The sequence below is a fragment of the Canis lupus genome, chromosome 3 (genome assembly GCF_048164855.1).
Source record: "Canis lupus baileyi chromosome 3, mCanLup2.hap1, whole genome shotgun sequence".
In the NCBI taxonomy this organism is placed as follows: Eukaryota; Metazoa; Chordata; class Mammalia; order Carnivora; family Canidae; genus Canis; species Canis lupus.
Genome location: NC_132840.1, coordinates 12,049,317 through 12,071,674, shown reverse-complemented (window position 1 = coordinate 12,071,674; position 22,358 = coordinate 12,049,317). Strand labels below are relative to the sequence as shown.

At 41.9% G+C, this 22,358-nt stretch overlaps 1 protein-coding gene across 7 annotated transcripts in view; it reads right to left on the bottom strand.

Moving 5' to 3' along the window:
* HYDIN (HYDIN axonemal central pair apparatus protein) overlaps positions 1-22,358 on the bottom strand; it is a 383,131-nt gene that overhangs the window by 149,221 nt on the left and 211,552 nt on the right. For all 7 annotated transcript variants that reach the window (XM_072817829.1, XM_072817826.1, XM_072817838.1 and 4 more), the window contains 4 exons: positions 20,811-21,084; positions 18,862-19,005; positions 12,717-12,860; positions 7,298-7,611 (listed from right to left, as the gene is read on the bottom strand). In XM_072817829.1, the coding sequence (XP_072673930.1) occupies positions 7,298-7,611; positions 12,717-12,860; positions 18,862-19,005; positions 20,811-21,084 (876 nt within the window). The remainder of the gene's footprint in view (positions 1-7,297; positions 7,612-12,716; positions 12,861-18,861; positions 19,006-20,810; positions 21,085-22,358) is intronic.

Sequence of the window (22,358 nt, the reverse complement as noted above, 5' to 3'; positions counted from 1 at the left end):
TCTGGGTGAGGCCAATGATATAATCACAGGTGTCCTTACAAGAGGGAGGCAGAGAGTGATACTACCGCAGAGAATAGAGAAGGGGATGTGGTGATCTTAGCAGAGAGGGAGAGAGATGGGAAGACACTATGCTGTGGGCTTTGAGGAAGGAGGAAGGGGCCAGGAGCCAAGGAATGCCAGGAATGCAGTTTTAGAAACTGGGAAAGGTAAGATAAGGGATTTTCCTAGATTTTCTCTAGAACCTCTGGAAGGAGTAGAGAGAACATGGCTGAGGCCACACTTGGCTTAGGCCTAGTGACACGGATTCAGACTCTTGACCTCTAGAACTGGAAGAGACAACTTTACATTGTTTTAAGCCACTTAGTTTATGGTGATTTGATGAGTAATAAGAAACTACTAGGGGGAAGGAGGATAGCCTCCATTCCCATTGGCTTCATTCTTTGGATGGTGAAATTGTCATCGTGGCTCAGACACATGTAGGGGACAGTTAAGGAAGAAAGGGGCCTGGAGGGGCTTAGAGCTTGATTCTGCATTGTGCCCAAGGCCAGCTGTGGCCACTGCTTCTGTTCCCACTTTGGCTCTATTTGCTCCCTCATCAGAGCCTTATTTCTTCTTGTGCCAGGGCTCCATGCTCGCTTCCATCTCTCTTCCTTTTTTTTTTTTTTTTTTTTAAAGATTTTATTTACTTATTCATGAGAGACACAGGCAGAGGGAGAAGCAGGCTCCCCGCAGGGACTTGATCTCAGGAGCCCAAGATCATGCCCTGAGCTGAAGGCAGACGTTCAACCTCGCTTCTATCTCTTAAACAAACTTAACTCGGGGAGGTGGAAAAGAAAAAAAAATGTGAGTGCAGAAGCTTAAAGCATTCTGAGGCATGCAGGGCCAGTGGGGGACACAGAGGGATATTTATGGAAGGAATGAAGCTTAGACCAGTGAGAGGCACCTCAGCCCTCAGACATCAGGCTTCAGACTGATTTCAGAAGAAAATGTCTCAAAGTCACACCTGGGATGTTGCTTCTCAAACATAGTCTGATATTAACATTTAATTAATGAACATTAATGAACAGTAGCCTCTTCAGTTTCCTCCATGAAGGAATGTTTGTAGGGGCTGGCATTTACTGAGCATTTATTACATGCCAGGCATAGTTCCAAGAGCTCTGCAGGTAGGGGAGTCCAAGGTCACAGCTAGCAGGCAGCCGAGCAGGAGGATCCTCAGAGTCCAGGCTCTTGGCCAGCACACTGAGCAGCCTGGGACTGTTGGATGCAAGGATACCCCGGACCTGCCCCCATGCCATCAATAAAGCTGTTTTTCTTTCCAAAAAAAACCCTAAAGAACCTGGCTGTGAGGAGGTGTGGTGGGGAGGAGAGGGAAGTGCACTGGGCCACCTGGCTTCAGCCTTGGTGAATGCGGCCTGGCACAGGAAACAGATTTTCTACCCTTTGTCAGAAAGAGTCAGCCCACTGTCTTGGTGTCTAAGGATCCTAGAGCTCCAGAACTTTAGGGTGCTGGGGAGTGCTTTACTTAGCAGCATTTGATATCAAGGAATGAAAGAGAGGAAGGGACCCTTTGAGAACCTGGAAACAGCTGCCAGCTTCAGATTTTCTTTCTTCTCAGAGACTCGTGGACTTCATAGACACATCTCCTTCAATCCTCATGACAGCTCCTTTAGGTGTCTACATTATCCACATTTTACAGGGAAGTAAACCTGAGCAAGGGGTCATAGGGCCAGGAAAACAGAGCCCAGATTCTAACCAGCCATGTCCAACTTCACAGTCCAGGACCTCAACTACCTGTTGAGGTAGATCATGTCTTACAAAAGTTCCACTTTTGAGGCAAATTGAGGAGTGATGCAGAGACAGATGGAAGTATCTAGAAATGAAGCTTCTCCAGTCCTTCCACTCTCCTCTTCCAATCACAATGTTGGACAACTGACACTCATCACAGAAAAATCAATGTGAGAACAATACATGTTCCTTTGCTGCAGGACTGGGTGCCCTTAGGCCCCTGTGTTCTATTTATCTATAATCTGATTTGGAAACAAAAACGCTGTGCTGGAGAAAGGGGAGCCCTCTTGCACTGCTGGTGAGAAGGCAAGCTGGTGTAGTCACTCTGGAGAACAGTGTGGGGGTTCCTCAAAAAGTTGAAAATAGAGCTAACCTACTACCCAGCAATTGCACTACTAGGTATTTATATCAGACATACAAAGGTAGTGATCTGAAGGGACACCTGCACCCCAATGTTTATAGCAGCAGCATCAATAGCCAAACTATGGAAAGAGTCCAGATGTCCATCAACCGATGAATGGATAAAGAAGATGTGCATATATACGTGTATATGTAACAATGGAATATTACTCAGCCATCAAAAAGAATTAAATCTTGCCATTTGCAACAATGTGGATGGAGCTAGAGGGTACTATGCTAAGCAAAATAAATCAATCAGAGAAAGACAAATGCCATATGATCTCACTCATGTGCGGAATGTAAGAAACAAAACTGAGGATCATAGGGGAAGGGAGGGAAAAATAAAACAAGGCAAAATCAGAGAGGGAGACAAACTGTAAGAAACTCTTAATCATAGGAAACAAACTGAGAGTTGCTGGAGGGGAGGAGAATGGGGTAACTGGGTGATGGGCATTAAGGCGGGCATGTGATTAATTAGCACTGGGTGTTATAGAAGAATGATGAATCACTGAACTCTACCCTTGAAATTAATAATACACTATATGTTAATCAATTGGATGTAAACAAAAAAAAGATAACAAATTTTTTTAAAAGGCCATGCTGTCTTTGGGGACCAGTTGGCTATGTACTAAGTTCCAGCAGCATCTCAGCTTTGTGGTCCTGAGCCTAGGCAGAGATACCAGCGAGCTAGTGTCCACTTGGCTCTCTCTGGCCTCCTAGAGGTAAAGGCTGCTTCGAGGGTGGGCTGCCCCGTGTGCCTCTTTCATGCAGATGCTGTGAAGCATCATGTTCTTGACGAGTTGAGCAGTCATGCTAAAGAGACAGACCCAAGAAGGGGCACATTCCTGCAGTGCTGGCTCTGTCGGCAGCCACACTCACACCTTATTTCTCATCCTGGCTTCCTCATTACATGTGTATATATGCAGAGCTTGGACCATCAGCTACCAAAGTCAGTCTAAAACCCAGTCATGCACATGAACTCATGTGGATGAGCAGGTGTCTAAGACAATGACCTGCTTTCCTCTTAGGGAGTGCATTCTTGGCATGTGTGTCCATTTTCCTTCCTTCTTTGTTCTCATATGTGACATGAGGGCCAGCTTGGGAAAAAAAAATGCTCAATCAAGAGAGATGCTTTAAATGGCCTGGTCAGAATTGCCTACAAAGTCACACACATGCACACATGCACGTATACACATGTGTACCCATGGCAGATATGTGTGCTGTGATAGGTAGACATGCTGCATCTGTCTTGGCATCCTTATATCTTGCCCTAACAAGAGAAAAAACCTCTTTCATCCTTCTGTTTCTTTTATTAGCTGTAAGTCTTACGAGAATTCTAATTGGAAAAGAAAGGTTAGTGTTGGTATACTTGATAAAAGTGACCTTTAGCCAATGAGTGGTTTATGTTTTTTTCCGACGGTCTGTGGAGAAAGCCCGTCTGAAAGGCAAGTGGCATTTTTTTTTTCTACTCAAGGTGACATTTATACCTCGAACTTTTCCATTTGACAGGTGCCAAGAAGCTGACAGAAAAGAATCTTTAATCAGTTATGAAATGATTCTCCCTCACCACAAATACCCGGGAGGGAGCAGTTACAAATTTGAAGATACTCTTTGAGGACCTACTCTTAGCACTGCCTCCTCTGTGTTGGGCTCCGGGGTCCAGAGGTGATAGGACAGAAGTGCTCCCTGGCCTTAAGGGGGTGAAGAGCCAGCTAGAAAGTTGGATACTGAGCCATAATTATGAGCGTGATGTGTCACGAAGGCGATGGGCTACCAGGGCCTATGACAGGGGAGGTTATGTAGGGAATGGTCTCAAGACGGCTTCCCAGGAAAGCGTACTGGGGACAAGGGAGCAGGGGCTGGTGAGTTGAGGTGTGGGAATTGCTTCGGGCAGAGAACACAGGCTTAGACAGGAATGGCCCTGGACAGGAAAGGGGCTACCAGCATGGTGAGGGCAGAGTGAAGTGAGAAGAAACTGGAGAGGAACACAGGGGCAGCCCAGCTAAGCCTTGCTGAACTCAGGAAGCATGTGTACTTCATTCTAAGAAGCATGGGTGCTCTTTGAAGGTTAAGAACCAGGAAGTGACATGTTCATCACTTGGCTACCTGGGTGGATGATGGAGCCCAACAGGGGGCATCAGAGTGGTCCAGGCAAGAGAGGATGGCGACTTGAACTAGGATAATCACCACAGACATGGGAACGAGGGGGTTTCAGAAGGCAGATTGGGTGATGGGTCTGATGAGTGAGGTCAGGGAGAGGAAGGAATCTGAAGGACTCTCAGGACAACGTTGTCATTCATGGGGGCAGGGGGCCCTGGAGGAGAGGCAGGGAGGCGGGCAGCGGCAGAGCCTGAGTTTAGTGTGGGGCAGGTTGGACATGAGTCATCTAAGAAACATCTAAGAGAAGCTGTCAAGAAGGAGATGCCCTTGGACTCAACAGAGGGTCTAGGTAGAGACGGTCGGAAGCCTTGGCAGCAGGCGCTAAGTGCCATTGCAAGAAGAGCAGGGGCCTAGGAGGGAGTCCTGGGTCCCATGCACAACGTACCTGTTGCCAGCCCAGGGCTGAGAAGGAGTGAAAGGTTGAGGGGCTAAGCAGGAAAGCAGGAGAGAGCAGTGTTATTCAAAGTAAGAGAGGCAGGTGTTTTGGAAGGAGGAGTTGGGTAGCCATGTTGAATGAGGCTGTTATCTTTCTGGAAAAAAAAAAAAGCAGACTTTGTCGCCTCTTGATTACAAATCTCTCCAGTCTTTCCAAGAGTCTAAACTCCTTGTCCCAGGCACCAGGCCTCTCACACACTACTGCCAATCTACATCCCAGACTTCTCCCCCGCCAGTGAAGTCTGTATTGTAGCCGCGCTGACGGGCCCTCTGTGGACACTGGTAGATGCGTGTCACTTGCCCTTCCAGCATTCATTCTCCCGTATGTCAGTTTTTGTCTGGAGATCTGCCCCACCCCCACCCCATTCAGTCCACGGGGTGCTGAGGTCATCACGGCAGCCCTTGGTCTGGGGCACGTAGCCCAGCCAACACTGATCAGTGCTTTGCCCTCCACTTGTAGAAGGGACAGGCAATGTGAGTGAGTTGGTCTGATCAGAGCGTCTCCAGACAGTCCTGGTACAAAGGCTAATAATGTGCCTTTCTGGGAGCTCAGATCTGCAAGGATGTGGCCCCAGGAGCACTGGCAGCCACGTGGGGACCACAGGAGAAAAGTTAACCTGAAACCTTGGCTAACACTAGAAAGAGCGAGAGCGAGAGAGAGAGAGAGAGAGAGAGAGAGAGCAGGGCTGAGAGATGGGGCCCCTGGCTCGGGTGACTCTGTTTGAGGCTTTGAGTTAAGCTGGGCCGGAAGCCAGAGTGAATCTGGACTTTTGAGTCGTAGGAGTCAGTGAATGTCCTTCCCTTTTCATTTTTGTTTAGGGTCAGGTTTCCTGTCACTTGCGACAGAATGGAATCCATGAATCCTAACTAATATAAACATGCTATTCCTGTTCGGTGGTGTTTCCTCACTGCTCTGCCGGAGACATTGAACTGTGCTTCTCGGGGCAGCCTTCTTGGATTCTTTGGAGCTGTCATCCCTGCTCTGTCCTTCCTCAGAGCCTGGCGTTATCACATGTTCCCTCTGCTTCCCCAGGAGCCTCAGGCCAGAAATCATGTCTTACTTTTGTATCCCTGATGCCTCACACACTGTCTGGTGTATAAAAGTCACTTATCTAATATTTTCTGAATGACTCTCTGAATGAATGAATGACTTAAGTGAACAAATGAATTATAAGCAGAAGTTCGATATCGAGATATAGAAAGATCCTGAAGACAGGGGAAAATGCTTAAATCAATGAAAAATTAAGTGCATCATCTCTAGTAGTGGCCAAGTACATTTTTAAAATGCCATTATTTTAATTATGGAAATGGCCTCTCAAAAATGAAAAATAAACAAAGCATGTCCCTTCCTCCTGCATAGAATAAACTCATGTAGCTATGTTACTTCAACAGAATAACTTCACAGAATCTGATATTCAAAGCTCATTAGGGTAGGTTGGCTGCTTTCATTCCAAACCTAAACAGTCCTTGGCACCTAATGAGCAGGCTCTGTCGTTCAGACCCCAGGCCGGCTACGCTGGGTCATCATTAGATGTCTTGGGAAGACATCCAGAGCGAGCCGTGGTTACCATGGTAACAAGCAAGGGAAGGGAAAAGCTGGCTGTCATATACAAGATGAGGGGTGCATACGGGAGGTACTGATGAGCTGAGGAAACAACGTGAGCCTTCCCTATTCAGAGTGGCTACCGGACATTTGGATGCTGAACACAGAGCTGTCCAAACATCCAAGAAGGAGATAATACATAAGTCAAAGACAAGTACATTTGTCCTGGTCGCCAAAGAGGCTTTGGGCTCAGAAGAAAATGTTCCTAAGACTTGAGTGAAACAGGCTGTTTATATTTTTTTAAGCAGTGTTTTCCAAATCAAGTCTGGCTTTAGCTTTTAATTGAACAGAGAGACACTTCTAAATCCAAATATTGTGAAGACAGCTTTCCTCGTTCAGCACTAGCCACCTCCCACTGCTTTGGGCATATATACATCTGCATGCATCATATGTGTCTAAACATGGGGTAGACCAAAACCCTCTGAAAGCTGCAGAGCATGGAGCTCAGTGCAGCACGTACTCAACATAACTTAATACTCGATTTGTGCTTTGGGTTTGAAATGCTTAAGAAAACTCTATAACGACTTCATTTTTTTAGTGACAAATGTCTAATGATCCAACCACTCAATTCAAAGTTAAAGTAGGCTTATGGATATTATTCTGCTAATTTGGTGGTAATTGGGGCTTTCAAAGATCTTTTATATGCTTTTCCTGCTTGAAAATCTAGGACTGGGTGTTATTCTGTATGTTGGCAAATTGAACACCAATAAAAAATAAATCTATTATTAAAAAAAAAGAAAAAATCTAGGATGAACCATGATTTGAAGCCTTTGCTCTTTCTGTCAATAATTGGTTTTCGGAACTGAAGTGTGAAAGCCCCCGTACACAGAATACAGGAAACCCAGTGCACGGCCCAAAGGAGAGGACAATGAACAGCAGGGAAGAGCTCTGGTGGACTGCGGGGCAGGTGTGTACCTTATCCGATTTTCCTCATTGTCAACCAGGAAAAACCAGCGGAACTTCACCATCAGGGGGCTGCAGTTGGTGATTGTTATGTATCGGATCACCTCAGTATCATTCAGGATACAGCCAAAATCCAGCTCCATGGTCTCAAAGCTGAGGTTAGGGTAGTGCACTTCTCCACGCAGGTTTAGGCTGTCGATTTGAGGGTGTTCCATGTACTTGATCTCTAGAATTTCTTCTGCTACCCAGTTGTTCAAATCACTTCTGTAGGAAGGGTCAAATTTGACCAGCAAGTTTTTTTCTCCATCAACCTCCAGCTTAATAGGCTACAAATAAGATAATGGGGGTTACCAATCTTTGTCCTATGCATTTCCAACCTGCTTTATGAAACAGAACAACCAGGGATTTATGCATATTTATGTACATAAACACATGCAGATACACACCTACAGACAAAGAGATTAGTATGAAATATATATATATCCACACATCTTTGGTCCATAATTATATATTTATACTTATACATAATTAAATAGCCAGTATATATAAATCTATATAGATATCTATACTATCTGGACAGCTATAAGTATTTTATATACATATATGCACATGCACATATATTTTCTTAGTTGAAAATGAAAGCAAGGAAAATCTGGACAGGAATCATTTGAAGGAAGGGATTTTGGTAATAGTTGTGAAGTTATAAGGATTGAGGAGTTGCAAAAGGGAAAGTCTGCAATGAATAACTATTATAAAATATTCTTAACTGAAAATAAATTCGATTGTAAAATGTCCTTCCTACACAAGTGGGAAAAATCCTTTGCTTAAGAAATTTTTCAAAGGCTTTCTAAAGCCCTGGGGGAGAGGCTCTGGAGCGGGTGACCCAGAAAAGGAGGGATTAGGCAATTTAATTTCTTTTCTCACGCCTGCAATTCTAACTCTTAAGTGCAGTGTTATCTACTTTCTGCTGTTTTCTATTCAACTTAAAATGACACTCGGAAGCTTGACAGAGTTTGTTCAGTAGATTGTGTTTATCCTTTTCTCTCTTCGATTTAAGTCCTCATGGGTTCCTTGATGCCAAGGCCTCTGGAACATCTTACCATACAAAGACTGGCTATGAGTTGGCTTTTTCAGGAATTGCTTTATTCACAGTTAATCCACAGGAAAGGAACCTCCTGGTTTTACAGAAAGTGCCCCAAGGCAGTTGGGAGGTGTGCACACAGGGATGAGTGTTTTACAGAGCTCTTCCCTCTCCACAGAGTTTTCAGGTTCCGGTATTTAACTGCGTGACTCTGTGACATGATTAGATGGCTTCAGGGGATAAAGCCAATCACCTGACTCAGGCGTCAGAGAGAGGGCAGCTAATCCCATCTGAGAGCAGGGCTGGCCACTGGTACAGGTGGCAGGGTACAATTTAGAACCCATCCTTGCAGAACACACCATGTGCGGCAGAGCTCACTATTGCAATGCCTGGTGTTTAAATATATTTGAAGACTGACTTAAATGTTTCCCCCCTTTTATTGTTTTATAGAAATGATACACATCCACAATAGTTTGCATTATATATAAAACACAAAGAGGAAACTCAACTAAAATGTCACCATATGTTATTTCTCAGAGTTAGCATTTTTTAAACATTAGTGCATACGTAATGGATGGCTAAATACAATTTTTACAAAAATGAAATTAGGCTAATTTACTTTTTTAAATATTTGAGTTTTTCTCAAAAAGAAACACCTTAAAATATTCTTTTTTAAATTAATTAATTAATTAATTAAATTAATTACACACAGAGAGAGGCAGAGACATAGGCAGAGGGAGAAGCAGGCAGGACTTGATCCCAAGACACGGGATCACAACCTGAGCTGAAGGCAGACACTCAACCACTGAGCCACCCAGGTGCCCTTAAAAAAATATTCTTACACAAGAGATATTAATCCTAAAATCATAGACTCTGGAGCCAGACTGCTTGGGTCCAAATCTGACCTCTGCCAGTTACCAGGTCTGTGAATTTGAGCAAAGCTGCTTAGCCTTTCTAGCCTTCAGTTTCTCCATCCATAAAATAGGGGTGATAATAGTCACTTCCTCTTTTTAAGAGGATGAAATAAGTTAATATTTAGGTGATGTGTTCAGAGCAGTGTCTGCCACATGGTGTACAGTATGTAAATGCCAATTACTACTATAATCAATCCCTTTATGATAAAGAAAAACGATGGTCAAGTATTCAGCAGTTTCAAATTTAGACAAGAGTTTATTGATGCCCACCTATAAAAAGGGACAAAATATCAACACATTTCTGTTCTACGTATCTCCCAGTTTTTGTTGGCTATCGTGTTACTTTTTAAAAGTACAGGTTTCAAAATCCTATTCCAAAGTCATCACCACCAAAGTTGTGTAGTCTCAGTTCGATAGCTGAATTGGCTCAGTGCTTCTTACCAATCTTTCCCTTATTGTTTTTTCTTCATTCCTGAATGCCTTATTCGGTTCTTCTCCTCAATGGTTGTATTTCATTGGCAAATTGGTTTTTCAACAAAGTTGTAGGCAAGCTGGGTTCACTGATTCCTGGCATTCTGAGAGTGTCTGTCTGTTGTCTTTATACTCAAAGGACAGCAGCTGGGTTGCTCTTTCTCTCAAAACTCTGTAGCCATTGGTCCATTGTCATCCAGCATTAAGTATTATCTTGGAGAAGTTTGGGGTTAGTCTAAGCTCTTCCCTTGATGGGTCCCTTCTTTACTGCTGAGAGGCCATAGAATTCTTTGGTTATCAGTAAGACCAATAATTTCACTAAGATATGTCTCCCTGTTGAACATTCCATAACATTTTGTCCCAGGAGAAAATGCCTTACTTTAAAAGATCTAAACATCTTATCTGAGACAACTAGTACCCCTCTCCTGAAGTAACCAAGGTTACAAGTGTCTTGCTTGTCCTTGTGGAGATATTATAGGGAAATAAAATCACGTTCACATATGTATTTTTAAATATTTTTATATATACGATAGCATACTGTGCACTTTTGTTCTGAAATTCGCTTTTTTCACTGGGAGAGCACTCTTCAGTGCATATGCAGTTGCCTCATAGCTGAAATATATTCCATCATAAAATTCTGCCAACATTGATTTAACCAATTTGATGGATATTGGCTCCCAATCTTTTGTTGTTGTAACCAATGTTGTAATGAATATCCTTGTCTATATGTTATCTTATATTGCCAAAGGGTAAATTTCTAGCAGTAGAATAACTAGGTCAAAGATTATGGGCATTTAAAAAATTTTGATGGCTATAGCCATATCTGGTGTATACAGCCTTCTGATGTATATTTCCCCAACAATGTGGGAGCACCTGTTTCCACATGCCCTCCCAACACAGAGCACTATCCAATTTTTGCTCTTTGTCAAACTGATAGGAAAAAAAAGTTTCATAGTCATTTTAATTTGCATTTCTTCTAATGTGATTAAAGTTGAGAACGATTTTCATAAATTCAAGAACTGCTTTATTTTTCTTTCCGTGAACTCTGTTCATTTCCTCTACCTGTTTTTCTATTGGGCTGTTGGTATTTTTCCTGTTGATTTGTAGAGACTCTGTATTTTTTTTAACTATATGTATGCTTTTATTAAAGTTACATGCACAAATAATACGGAAGGTCAAATTGTGCTATAAAAGTTATAAGAAGCTATAGTTCCTGACCCAACCTGAGATCCTAAAGATCCAGAGGCTGCCATTTCTCAATGTGTATAGTAGGGCTGGTCTACAGAACAGCTTTGTTGGGTGAAGAGGGGATGATCAGTTGGTGGACATACCCCAGACACCAGGGATTATCCTGGAAGGCTGAAACTCACACTAGAAACATTACATTTCCCCTGACATTTTGATTAATTTATCTAGGGAAAAGTACTTATCTGTAGGTCTTGGGATAAAAGCCAGCTGCTCATATTTTTTGTGTGGCGTCAGGTGGGACAACTATCTAGGGCATGGAATCCCTTTATTTTCAGTGCTCTCCTCGCACCTGTTGTCTCTGAGCTCAGGCTACTTAGGTTGAAAGACTCTCATATCGTTGCAGTTTCTCTGGAGAATTTTCTAGAATGCACGCTTTTGTGCTTTTTTGTCAGTCCATTCCATCTTCATTCTATCTTCTAGAACTTGTTTAAATCTCTCATTATCTAGTTATACCCATTCTTTTCTCCCTTTATTTTATTGTTCTAGGCTTCTTTCCTTCTGAACATTTCTACTTTTAAGGTTTCAGGAGGGACAAGAGAGTAGGTCTAATCTACCACCCAGACTAAGAAAGCTGTTCTTGCCTAAATTTGTATTTTGGAAATGGATTATCACCCATTTTGTTCTCCTCTGCTCTGTGAGTTTAGTCTTCATCTCCACTTTGTTCACTTGTATCTCATCTTTAAGCTCTTTTTAAGACAAGTCATATCATCTATCATTTCTTTGAGACTGTAGAGAACAACATTTATACTTCTGGTCTTCTTTGCATAGGTTCCCTGGCAGTAGGTTTTTCTTTTATCTCTCCTTCCTTTATGCCTCTGTTAAAAGATCTTAGCTGTTTTTCCCCCCAGCTCAGGCTTGAACAAAACCCATTAAGGGACTGTGGGTGGGGAGGGGGAGGGGAGTGTGGTAGTGCAGTGTACAGCCACCAGTTGGGTACTGTCTGAAACCCTCTCACTGAGCAGCTCTGTCCTCCTTCTCCCCCCACGATCCAGCTCCCTGAGTAAGGCTCACAGCAAATCTCCTTCAGTCATGGGCTCCTTCTGAGATCTCACTGTTGCTGCCTACCCTCCCTTTCTCCTTTATATCACTTCTTCATTAGCTGCCTCCCTAGACTGGGAGGATGTACACAATGGTGTGTGGATATGGTTTCTCCTTCACTCCTTCCCTTCAGCTCTTCAGTACCACTTAACCTTGACCACTTGCCCCATGGCCTGGCCATTCCCACTGGCATCCTCATGCCCAGCAAAGGATCACAGGGGTGATGTTGTAGGGATCAGTCTGGACCCTGAATCAGACTGGTGCCTTGATAAGCTCATAGTCTCCTCCCTCAGCCCGGTTCAGATTTCTTAGTATCTGGAGATGGGATCTTTGGTTTAGGGATTAGGTTTTAGCTATTTCCTTATTGCATAGAGTATGGAGCTTTGGTGGGATTTGAGAAAAGGGAATGAAAAGATCTCTATTACCATTAGTAGGAAGTCACTATTTTCTAAAGATTGCAATGGACAGGAATGAAGGGTTATCATAAGTTCTTACACCAGTAATAATAGTTGATTGACATTGGAATTTATGACATCTTTCTGTAGTGTTTCCTTTTTTGTTTCTTGAATTCTTTCTACTTGCCTGGGCCAAAATTAGGTAGTATACTGGCATTATTCTCTTCCTTGGTCACACACTCAACTCTCGTAGGAGCTTGTTAGGACAGTCCTTGTCAACTCACCTCAGGAGTTAATGGCAGGGGAGATTTATCAGTTTCACAAATAAAGAAGGGTCCGCTGGTTGAGAGTAACACATTCACAGGCAGGGTGGAAATGTTCTTCATGACCAAGGGCTGGTAATCAGGTTCTAGGATGGTGTTAGGCTTCTGCAAAAGAGGAAAAAGGAAACCAAGTTATGGTAAACATAGTAAGCTTTTAGCAACCACAGCCTCATATTCATTGTTAACAGAATTAGCTTTTCCTGCTCTTCCTTGTCATCTGTCTCTCTTTCTCTGTCTTCCCCTAACCCTTGTATAGATTTAGATAATCATTTGGAATTTATGGTGGACTACTGAAAAGGCCAGAAAACACAGATTAGATTTCTTCATCTTCTGTTGCCAGGCTAAAAACACCTATACAAGCCAGGCCTCTCGGTAGTGCTATTACTATAGAAATTTCCAGTCTCATAAAACAAAGTCTAGTAAACTAGAAATATCTTGTAAAAGAACCTGTGCCTGATTATAATAAAGATTATTTTCCTTATACAATATTTTTTCTATGCTTAAAAAAATCACACTTGCAAAAATTTATACATTTATAATATATTGTTATATTGACAAATGCTCATAACTACTTCCTGTAAATATTTTCCTGATAACACTGGGATTTAGAAGCATCTTTTCACTTTCTTAGATGCATCAAATTTAATTTTTCAAATGGAGAATGCATCAGAAATGGATCTTTAGCTGAAAATTTTTCTCATTCTAATTTTGGAGTCCACATTATTTCTTGTGTGCCTTGGAAAGGGGGTCCTTTAATACCAGCAGGAGGCAATCAGCCTCAATCTACTATTTCCAAAGAGAGCCTCCCTCCAATCATTCCCACAACTCTAGCCGGTTTTCACCAGACCTCATCATTTTGATTTGCTTTTTCTCCTTGTTCCAATTTCAGTTAAATCCTTCCAGTTCTATATATTGGTCAGAGTCTGTCTCTGCTTCTTTGTTCAAAACAGTCTTCCTTCTGCTGTGGTTCCTGGCCCTGCCTCTGGCTCTGAGGAGCTTGCAGAACTGGTGCCTGTCATGTCCATGTCAGTTTGGGCTGCTAAAACAAATGTCACAAACTGGCTGGTTTAAATGGCAGACATTTAGGCCTCATAGCTCTGGAGGCTGGGAAGGCCAAAATCAAGGTACCAGCAGATCCAGTGTCCGGCTTCTGATGGCTGTCTTCTCACTGTGTCCTGGCATGACTGAGAGGGAAATCATATCTCTTGTCTCTACTTCTCAGGGCACTAATCCCATTGCTGAAGGCTCTGTCTTCATGACTTCATCACTGCCCAAAGGCCCCACTCCAACCATCACATTAGAGATTAGGAGTTCACTTATGAATTTGGGGAGAGGAGGCACAGACCTAAGCACCTAAGCCTTGCAATAGTTGTACTGTGCTGGTCCCCTGTACGCTCCTCGAGTTCTTTCAGGGGTTCATTCTGGCACTTACTGTGAGATGCCAGGCATTGTTTTCCTCCTTTGAACATGGTAACACACCTACTGAACTCACCTTGTACCTGCAGATGATATACTACGGTTTTGGGGGAAGCAGACTTTTGTGTCATGCAAAGGCTGTCTACCCAGTGACCTTCCTCCAGGCCATTGTGTCACTGCAGGAAGCTTTGAAGCGAAGAAGCCAGACTTGGTTGGTTTTGGCAAGAGGCCATTTAGAGGTTAGCGATGAGAAGGAGTCGATGCACACAAGTCATTCTATTTTAAAATGACCCCTTCTCTCTGGGTTGTTTGTCTCCCCAAATATCATGAGACAGGATTTGCTGCTGGACTTCATGAAGTAAACTGGCTGCTACTTTCAATTGACCTTTTCAATTCCACAGAGATGTGGCTTCGTCTGTGTGGCTTATGAATGGTACTATAGTTATAAAGTAGATCAAATCTGAGAAAAAATCGTCCCGTAGGCAGGGCTGGCATCATTATAGTCTAATGTACTAAATCAGACACGCTGCCTCGAGCCCCAAACGAGACAGGACAGATAATTGGGTGTTATGTCATTAAATCTGAACGTCAACACCGGCAGGCCTCTTGTGCATGGTGGGTAACAAAGTTGCATTTCTTTGCTGTCTCTGATATGGCTTACATGTGAGCAGGAAATAAACGATGAAAACTACAGTAGTTGGACAGATTTTGCAATTATGATATTTGGGGAGAAGGAGAGAAGGGCAAAAACAAACGAACACAGAGTTGTGACAATTTGATTTTTAATTCAGTAAGTTGCTGCCATATTCAAAATATTTGCTCTTTTATTCTAGTGATAAACTCAGAGATTTAAACAAGAAATAAGATGTTAAAAAGCCAACGCTTAAAGATATATATATGTATAAAAAGGAACACTATGCACACATTTTTATGAGTGTTTATAGGCTTAGAAAAAAAAGTCTAATAAGAAACCAGGCTGCATATTTAACATACACCGTAATGTCTTGCATAGAACATTCAACATATATTCACTGAATTTTCTCTGAGTAACCAAATTGAGAGGAAATATAATGCCACTGAATTTGGTGCAGCTGTTGCCAATAAATATCTTTCCTGATTACTTTAAGACGAAGATTTAAAAACCAACCAATGAAAATGTGGTAGCTGTAGCAGGAACTCGTGTAGCATTATCTTTTATATGTCTTATGGAGCTTGTCATAGTTAGTTGCCCATCCTGTGGCTGAAATTTATAATCTAATTCTTCAATGTCTAATTCCCCATGAGTCCATTAAGCCAGGTTTTTGCTTTGTCTTGACTGCCATACAATGTAAGTGCTCAAAGACGATCTGTTGGCTTTAAGTGAACTTGTATATCTCACCTCCCCTACTTGATGATAAGCTTATCCATGGTGGATGCTCAATAAATATTTAATATGAACAAAATGTAATGGAATCCATGACCAGAATAAATGGTCTTAAACATTTTCCTGCAAGCCTCCAGGTAATGAAAGGACTCCTGATTATGATTGCCCCATAATCAGTTAGGCACTGCCAAACTTGGTTCATCTGTATGACACCATGTCAGGACTTAGCTTTGATTATGTATGTCCCACAGCACAGAACAATGGCTTACTTAACACTTAGTTTTTCCAGTTGGCTGTGAGGTTCATCTGGGAGGGACTATTCTCACTGTTATATCCCTAGCTCCCAACATAGTGCCTGGTACATGGTAGGCCCTGATAAACAGTCCACTCAGCAGCCGGCATGACTGTTTCAGTGAGTATATCTGACCATGTCACTCTGCTCCCTCCCTAAAGGCCCTCCAAGGCCACCTGGAACAAAACCCAAAGTCAACAACATGCCTTTCAGTCATGCCAAACTCATCTGGCATATGCCCACTTCTCTAGATGGACTTCGTGTCACTCTGGGAACATTCTCTAAGATGGCCCTTCAGTTCTGTATACTCACCAAGCTCTTTCCTAACTCAGGCCCTTTGCATGTGCTGTTCCCTCTGCCTATCATTTTTCTTCCCCTCCCTTGTCACCAACTAACTTCTATCTCTCCTTCAAGTCTCAACTTGAGGCACTTGGTGAAGGAAGCCATTTATGACCACATGTACAAATACAGCCATGTCTCTGAGACATGTACTCACAGCACCTTTTACCACTTCTTCATAGTACTGTTTAGAATTTAATATTAAACAACACAATTTTAATAATTTGTTCGCAGTCTGTAACCTTGACCAGTCTCTTAGCTTTGACTATGTTGGGTTGGTTCCCCAGATTTCCAGCACCAATACAGTCCTCAACTTGGAAGAGACATTCCCTACATGTCTTTTTTTTTTAAGACATATTTATTTATCTGAGAGTGAGCAAGCATGAGGGGGAGGAGAGAGAATCTCAAGTAGACTCCCCACTTAACGCAGAACCTGATGCAGAACTCATTCCCAGGACCCTGAGATCACAACCTGAGCCAAAACCAAGAGTTGGCTGCTTAACCGATTGAGCCACCCAGGCACCCCCCTACATATCTGTTTTGAATGGTACATAATTCTAGGATGGAAGTCTACCTAGGTGTAGGTCACATTCTGCTGTGATGTGTCCCCCACCTCCTCACCATCCTGACCCCCTGCCCTGAGCAGCAGCCCTTCCTAGCTTTCCCCTGTCCTCTGCCTCCTCCATTCATTGCTTGTCCCTAATGGCCTTACAAATTAAATTCATGGGTGTTATAAAATTAAAGCCACATAAATTAAAGAATATGAATCAAACAGTATTAAGTTGATTATTCTCAGGCAGTATTAGGTGATTTGCATGACAACTTAACTTGAATCTCCATTTCCTCACATGTGTGATGGGAATGACAACAGAAGCTACAGCATATATTGTGAGGAAACAACTGGGAAAGTATATGTGAGGAGCACGACTTGTCAGCATATACCAATCAGTAAGTGGTGGCTACTCTTTTTTTTTTCTTTCTTCAAATTTTTATTTAAATTCTAGTTAGTTTAAATAGAGCACAGTATTGGTTTCTGGAGTAGAAGTCATTGGTTCATCACCTACATGCAACACCCAGTGCTCATCACAAGTGCCCTCCTTAATGCCCATCCCCTACCTAGCCCATCTCCCACCCATGCCCCTCCATCAACCCTCAGTTTGTTCTCCATCATTAAGAGTCTCTTATGGTTTGTTTCCTTCTTTCCTTTTCTTCCCCCCTCCCTCCCATATGTTCATCTGTTTTGTTTTTTAAATTTCACATATGAGTGAAATTGTATGGTATTTGTCTTTCTCTGACTAATTTCACTTAGCATTTTATACTCTAGCTCCAGCCATGTCATTGCAAATGGCAAGATTTCATTCTTTTTGATGGCCGAGTAATATTCCATTGTGTGTGTGTGTGTGTGTGTGTGTGTGTATACAAATTCACCCCTTTGAGTACATGTACCCCTTTGGATCTGTATTTTTGTATCCTTTAGATAAATACCCACAAGTGCAATTTCTGGATCATAGGGTAGTTCTACTGTTAACTTTTTGAGGAACCTCCATACTGTTCTCTAGAGTGGCTGTACCAGTTTACATTCCTACCAACAGTTCAAGAGGGTTCCCCTTTCTCCACATGCTTACCAACACCTGCTGTTGCTTGTGTTGTTATTTTAGGCATTCTGACAGGTGTAAGGTGGTATCTCATTGTGGTTTTGATTTGAATTTCCCTGATGATGAGTGATGTTGAGCATCTTTTCATGTGTCTGTTAGCCATCTGGATGTCTTCTTTGGAAAAGTGTCTACTCATGTCTTTTGCCTATTTCTTAACTGGATTATTATTATTATTTTTTGGAATATTGAGTTGATAAGTTCTTTATAGATTTTGGATACTAACCCTATATCAGATATGCCATTTGCAAAAATCCTCTCCCATTCTGTAGGCTGCCTTTTAGCTTTGTTGATTGTTTCCTTTGTTGTGCAGAAGCTTTTTATCTTGATCAAGTCCCAATATTAATTTTTTCTTTTTTCCTCCTTGCCTCCTATGATGTGTATAGTAAGAAGTTGCTACAGCAGAGGTCAAAGAGGTTGCTATTCTTACTGATTATTACACTTATCAATAATTCTACTCCAACTCCTTCTATATTATGATGTTTATTTAATCTAGGTAGAATAAAAGGATCAACTAAATTGCATTTTCAGGGGCACTTGGGTGGCTCAGTTGATTAAGCATCTACCTTCTGCTTAGGTCATGATCCCAGCGTCCTGGGATTGAACCCTGCATTGGACTCTCTGCTCAGTGGGGAGTCTGCTTCTCCCTCTCCCTCTGCCCCTACCCCCGCTCTAGCGCTCTCTCTTACTCTCTGTCTCAAATAAATAAATAATGTAATATAATATATATATAGTATAACAAATCTTTAAAAAAAATAAAAATAAATAAAATGCATTTTCAGTGCACTGGAATTCCCTTACACTTACTTTGTTCTTAAAATCAGGAATGATCGAAGTAGAATTTCCATAACAATTTACATTTCAGAGGAATGTAGGTTTAGATTCAGAAGTTTTAGTTGAATGTGTATTAACCTCTGAAACTTAAAAAACATTGGCTGGGTGTGGGTGTAACAGGCTTCCCATTAATTTAGCTTCCAAACTGAAAATATGAACATGCTGACCCCTACTCGGAGCACCTACCCCAAGGCCCCAAGTCCCACTTACCTTTTCCAGTCGGTATATGAGCTGCTTGGTAGACAGCTGGATAAGTGGCGCTATAAACTCACAGATGATATTCACAGTCATCACTAAGCTCTTCCCCTTTTGTGCCCCGATAATGGCATGGCACACCAGCTTTTCTTTGACTACCTGTAAATGAGATACACTGGCACTTTTGGAACAACCAGAGCTCAGAAAGCTTAATTCTCAACCATCTGCAAGTCAATTCTCCACTACCCACCTGGAGACATGAGGGAAAAAAGGTACATTTTTCTGAATAGTGCATTTCAGAGATTGCTCTCTGTCAGACTATTATTGGGTCTTATTGGTTGACTATGTCCTGGATGGATCCTGTGTTTGTTTCTGACCACTCCTGAGGACACAATTGATTTACATTCAGTTCAACCTGTATGATGCACCAGGACTATTAGGGACTGGAGATACAAAACAGTGGCAGACAGAGCAAGTAAAATCCTTCCTGGGCTTCTAGTTCAATGGTAGATACATGATTTCTTATCAAGCTGGCCAGGAGCTATGGCTAGAAAAATTTTGCCTTTCAATCTTGAATATTTAAAAATCATGCTATAGAAACATATTTCTTTGGACCCAAGAGGCCCAGATTTTCATAAGTACAAAGGGCCTAGAGTGAAGTGATATCATGAATAGCTTATATTGAGGAGTACTCAGGCTTTGGATGTTAATGAATTCAAGTCCCTTCTCAATTATGTACTACAACAGGGAAGAACATTCAGGGAAGCTTTTAGAAATCTCAAACTGAATTTAGAAACCCAGCTGCTCAGATTTAATGCCTTTAAAGATATGATCGGCTATTGATAACAACATTGTAAATGCGCTCCTGCAACAGGCTGCCAGTGTCTTGAGATGAGGGGCTGCATTCTATTTGTCTCTGCATCCTCAGTGCCTAGCACAGTGTTTGTTATATGGCACATACTCAGTAAAAGTTGGCTGAATCCCTGAATCACAGAAAGAAAGGGCACATTATTTACTCTGTATGAGAAATGACCTTTTTGGTTTTGCTTTTGCACTGAGGATGTGTTTTGCCTAAAAATGCTCTGTGAAGAAAGTAAAGGAAATCAAGTACAATCAGTGACCCTAGAGGAGATAAGGCAAGGGGACAGGCTTTCCCTGGGAAAACAGGGAGACAAATTTCTATCATTTCCTATTTCATGCGGAAAAAGTTCAGTACCACCTCCTACTTCAGTGACAGCAGCAGGAGCTCAAGCATGATTATTTCTCATTCATAAAGTCTGCATTTGTGAGGCAGAAGAGGCTCAGGAATGATTTAGGAAGTTTCTTTTATTTATTTATTTTTTTGATGGTTTCCCATTTCCATGAGGGAATAGAAATAAATAGACAATAATTTGGAACTGCTTAAATGTTTAAAGAAAAATAGTGATGATATAAATATGAGCAGGATATCAGAGTTGCTGAACGATAACTCAGTTTTTTTAATTGACACATAAAAAGATGATGGTTATAAATAGGAAGCTGTTGTGTCAGGTTGAGAGGGAAGGGTCCAAGGATGTTCCAATCTCTGGATAGCAGATGCATCTGAAAGTGTCTATAAAAACATCCTTTTTGAACAAATATGAAATTAATATCACTAATTGTTAAGAGGAGGCTTAGCTTTGGCTGAATGTTGGATGTCCCTCTGCCAGAGACTTGCTGGCTGGTCCCTTCTGACCCTGGGGATGAGAACCTACTTGAAATGGTATTTTAAGGTTGGGTTCATGGTAGCTGTAGGAACAAACAGAAAACTGAGCAGAGCCGAACCCTGAAAGCAATGGGTGCTGCCATGGTAACTCCGTGCTGTGTGAAAACCATGAGAAACCATGTCCTTTCTTCAGATAAATGTCAAAGGACTCTCCTAAGAAATAGATAGAGCAAAGATTTATTTAGGAGAAAAACAGCTTCTGAATGTGCTGTCCTCTTACCCTGGGAGTAGCAGAATAGCCTTCGAGTATCACATCGATGGTCTGGTTTGGGTACAGCTCCATCCTGACAGGGTGGAGCTGAAACACTGGACTCTGGGGAGCCCTGGGCTCCTGGGAGTCCTGGGGTTGGGGCTGGTTCTTAACAAGTCCCTTCTTAGCCAAGCCCTTCTTGCTCAGCTTGTCCTGGGGATGGAAATCTTCATTCATCCAGAACAGCTGTTGGACCCGACGTCCCTTGTTGGTCAACTTGAAGCGGTAATAATAGGTGTCCAGGCTGGAAAAGAGGAGGCAGGGATTGAGAGAACTCAACTTTGGGGTGTTCTGTTCAGCTCTATACATGTGGGATTTATTCCTCTGAAAGTATTTAAAAAGTGAGCAATGAAATAGACATTATTTTTAAAAATTTAGGAAGGCCAAACGCTACAAGGAACCACCACAGTAATGGGACAAGGTCATATCTCCTCATGGGGTCCACAGACTCAAGTCTGGCACCTGGGTTTGATCTCTGAGTTGCCATCACTAGGGAAGGGGCTCAGAACACAGACTGAGTACATGTGAAAACCACTCTAATTTATAAGAAATGATTCTGAAGCCTGAAAGGAAAGCAAAATACCTACTGGAGGAGAAACATATTTCAACATGTTTTGAGCAAATTTCTACTGATTGAGGAAAATATGATGAGCTCAACTTTAAGGGTACTTCGAAGAGAAACCACACATACCCACCAAGCCCAACCAAAGCTCATGGGGACTGTACCATGGGCCAGAACATCAGCTGGATTGGTCATTTTTCTCAGAGTAGGGCTTTAAAAATGCTATTTCATTCATTAATTCATTTGTTTATTTGTTCATCTAGTCCATAAATATTTACTAAGAACCTCTTGATTGTCTGGCTCTTTGTGAGACACTGGAATTTCTAAGATCTTGGCGGTGGCTCAAATGTGATTTTGTCTGGGATTTTTTTTTTAACTGATTTTTAAGCTTAAGATTTTTTTTTTTCCTAGGGAGAAAATTCATCTCAGGACTATTTTTTATTTTTAAAATGTTATCAGGCTTTGAGATTTCATCCCCGCTGTTCCTCATGAGAAATAGCATCATATCTAATAAGTAAGTTGAAGCTTCAGATAAATAATGAGTATTTACCAACCAGCAGATGTAACCATTTCTATCTAAATATGCATTCACAGGGCGTGCTCACTGGAGTAGTTTGACTTCATGGCTAAGTCCAGGCTTTAGGGAAATAATAATATAAACTGTTTATAAAGAAGGCAATGTCACTGTCACTTATACATAGTGTATCTTTCAATCATCACAGCAACCCAGTCACAAGAAGTCTATTGTCTCTCATTTTATAGATAAATAAATAGAAACTCTGAAAATTTAAGGGAGTTGCCCAAAAACATGCAATCAGAAAAGGTGGCATATCTGTATTTCTTTAGGCCCTTACGTTAAAAAAGTTGGCAAACTTTTTCTGTAGAAGGATGAATAATAAATACTTCATATTTCTTGGGCCATGCAGTCTGTCACAACTACTCAGCTCTCCATGGTA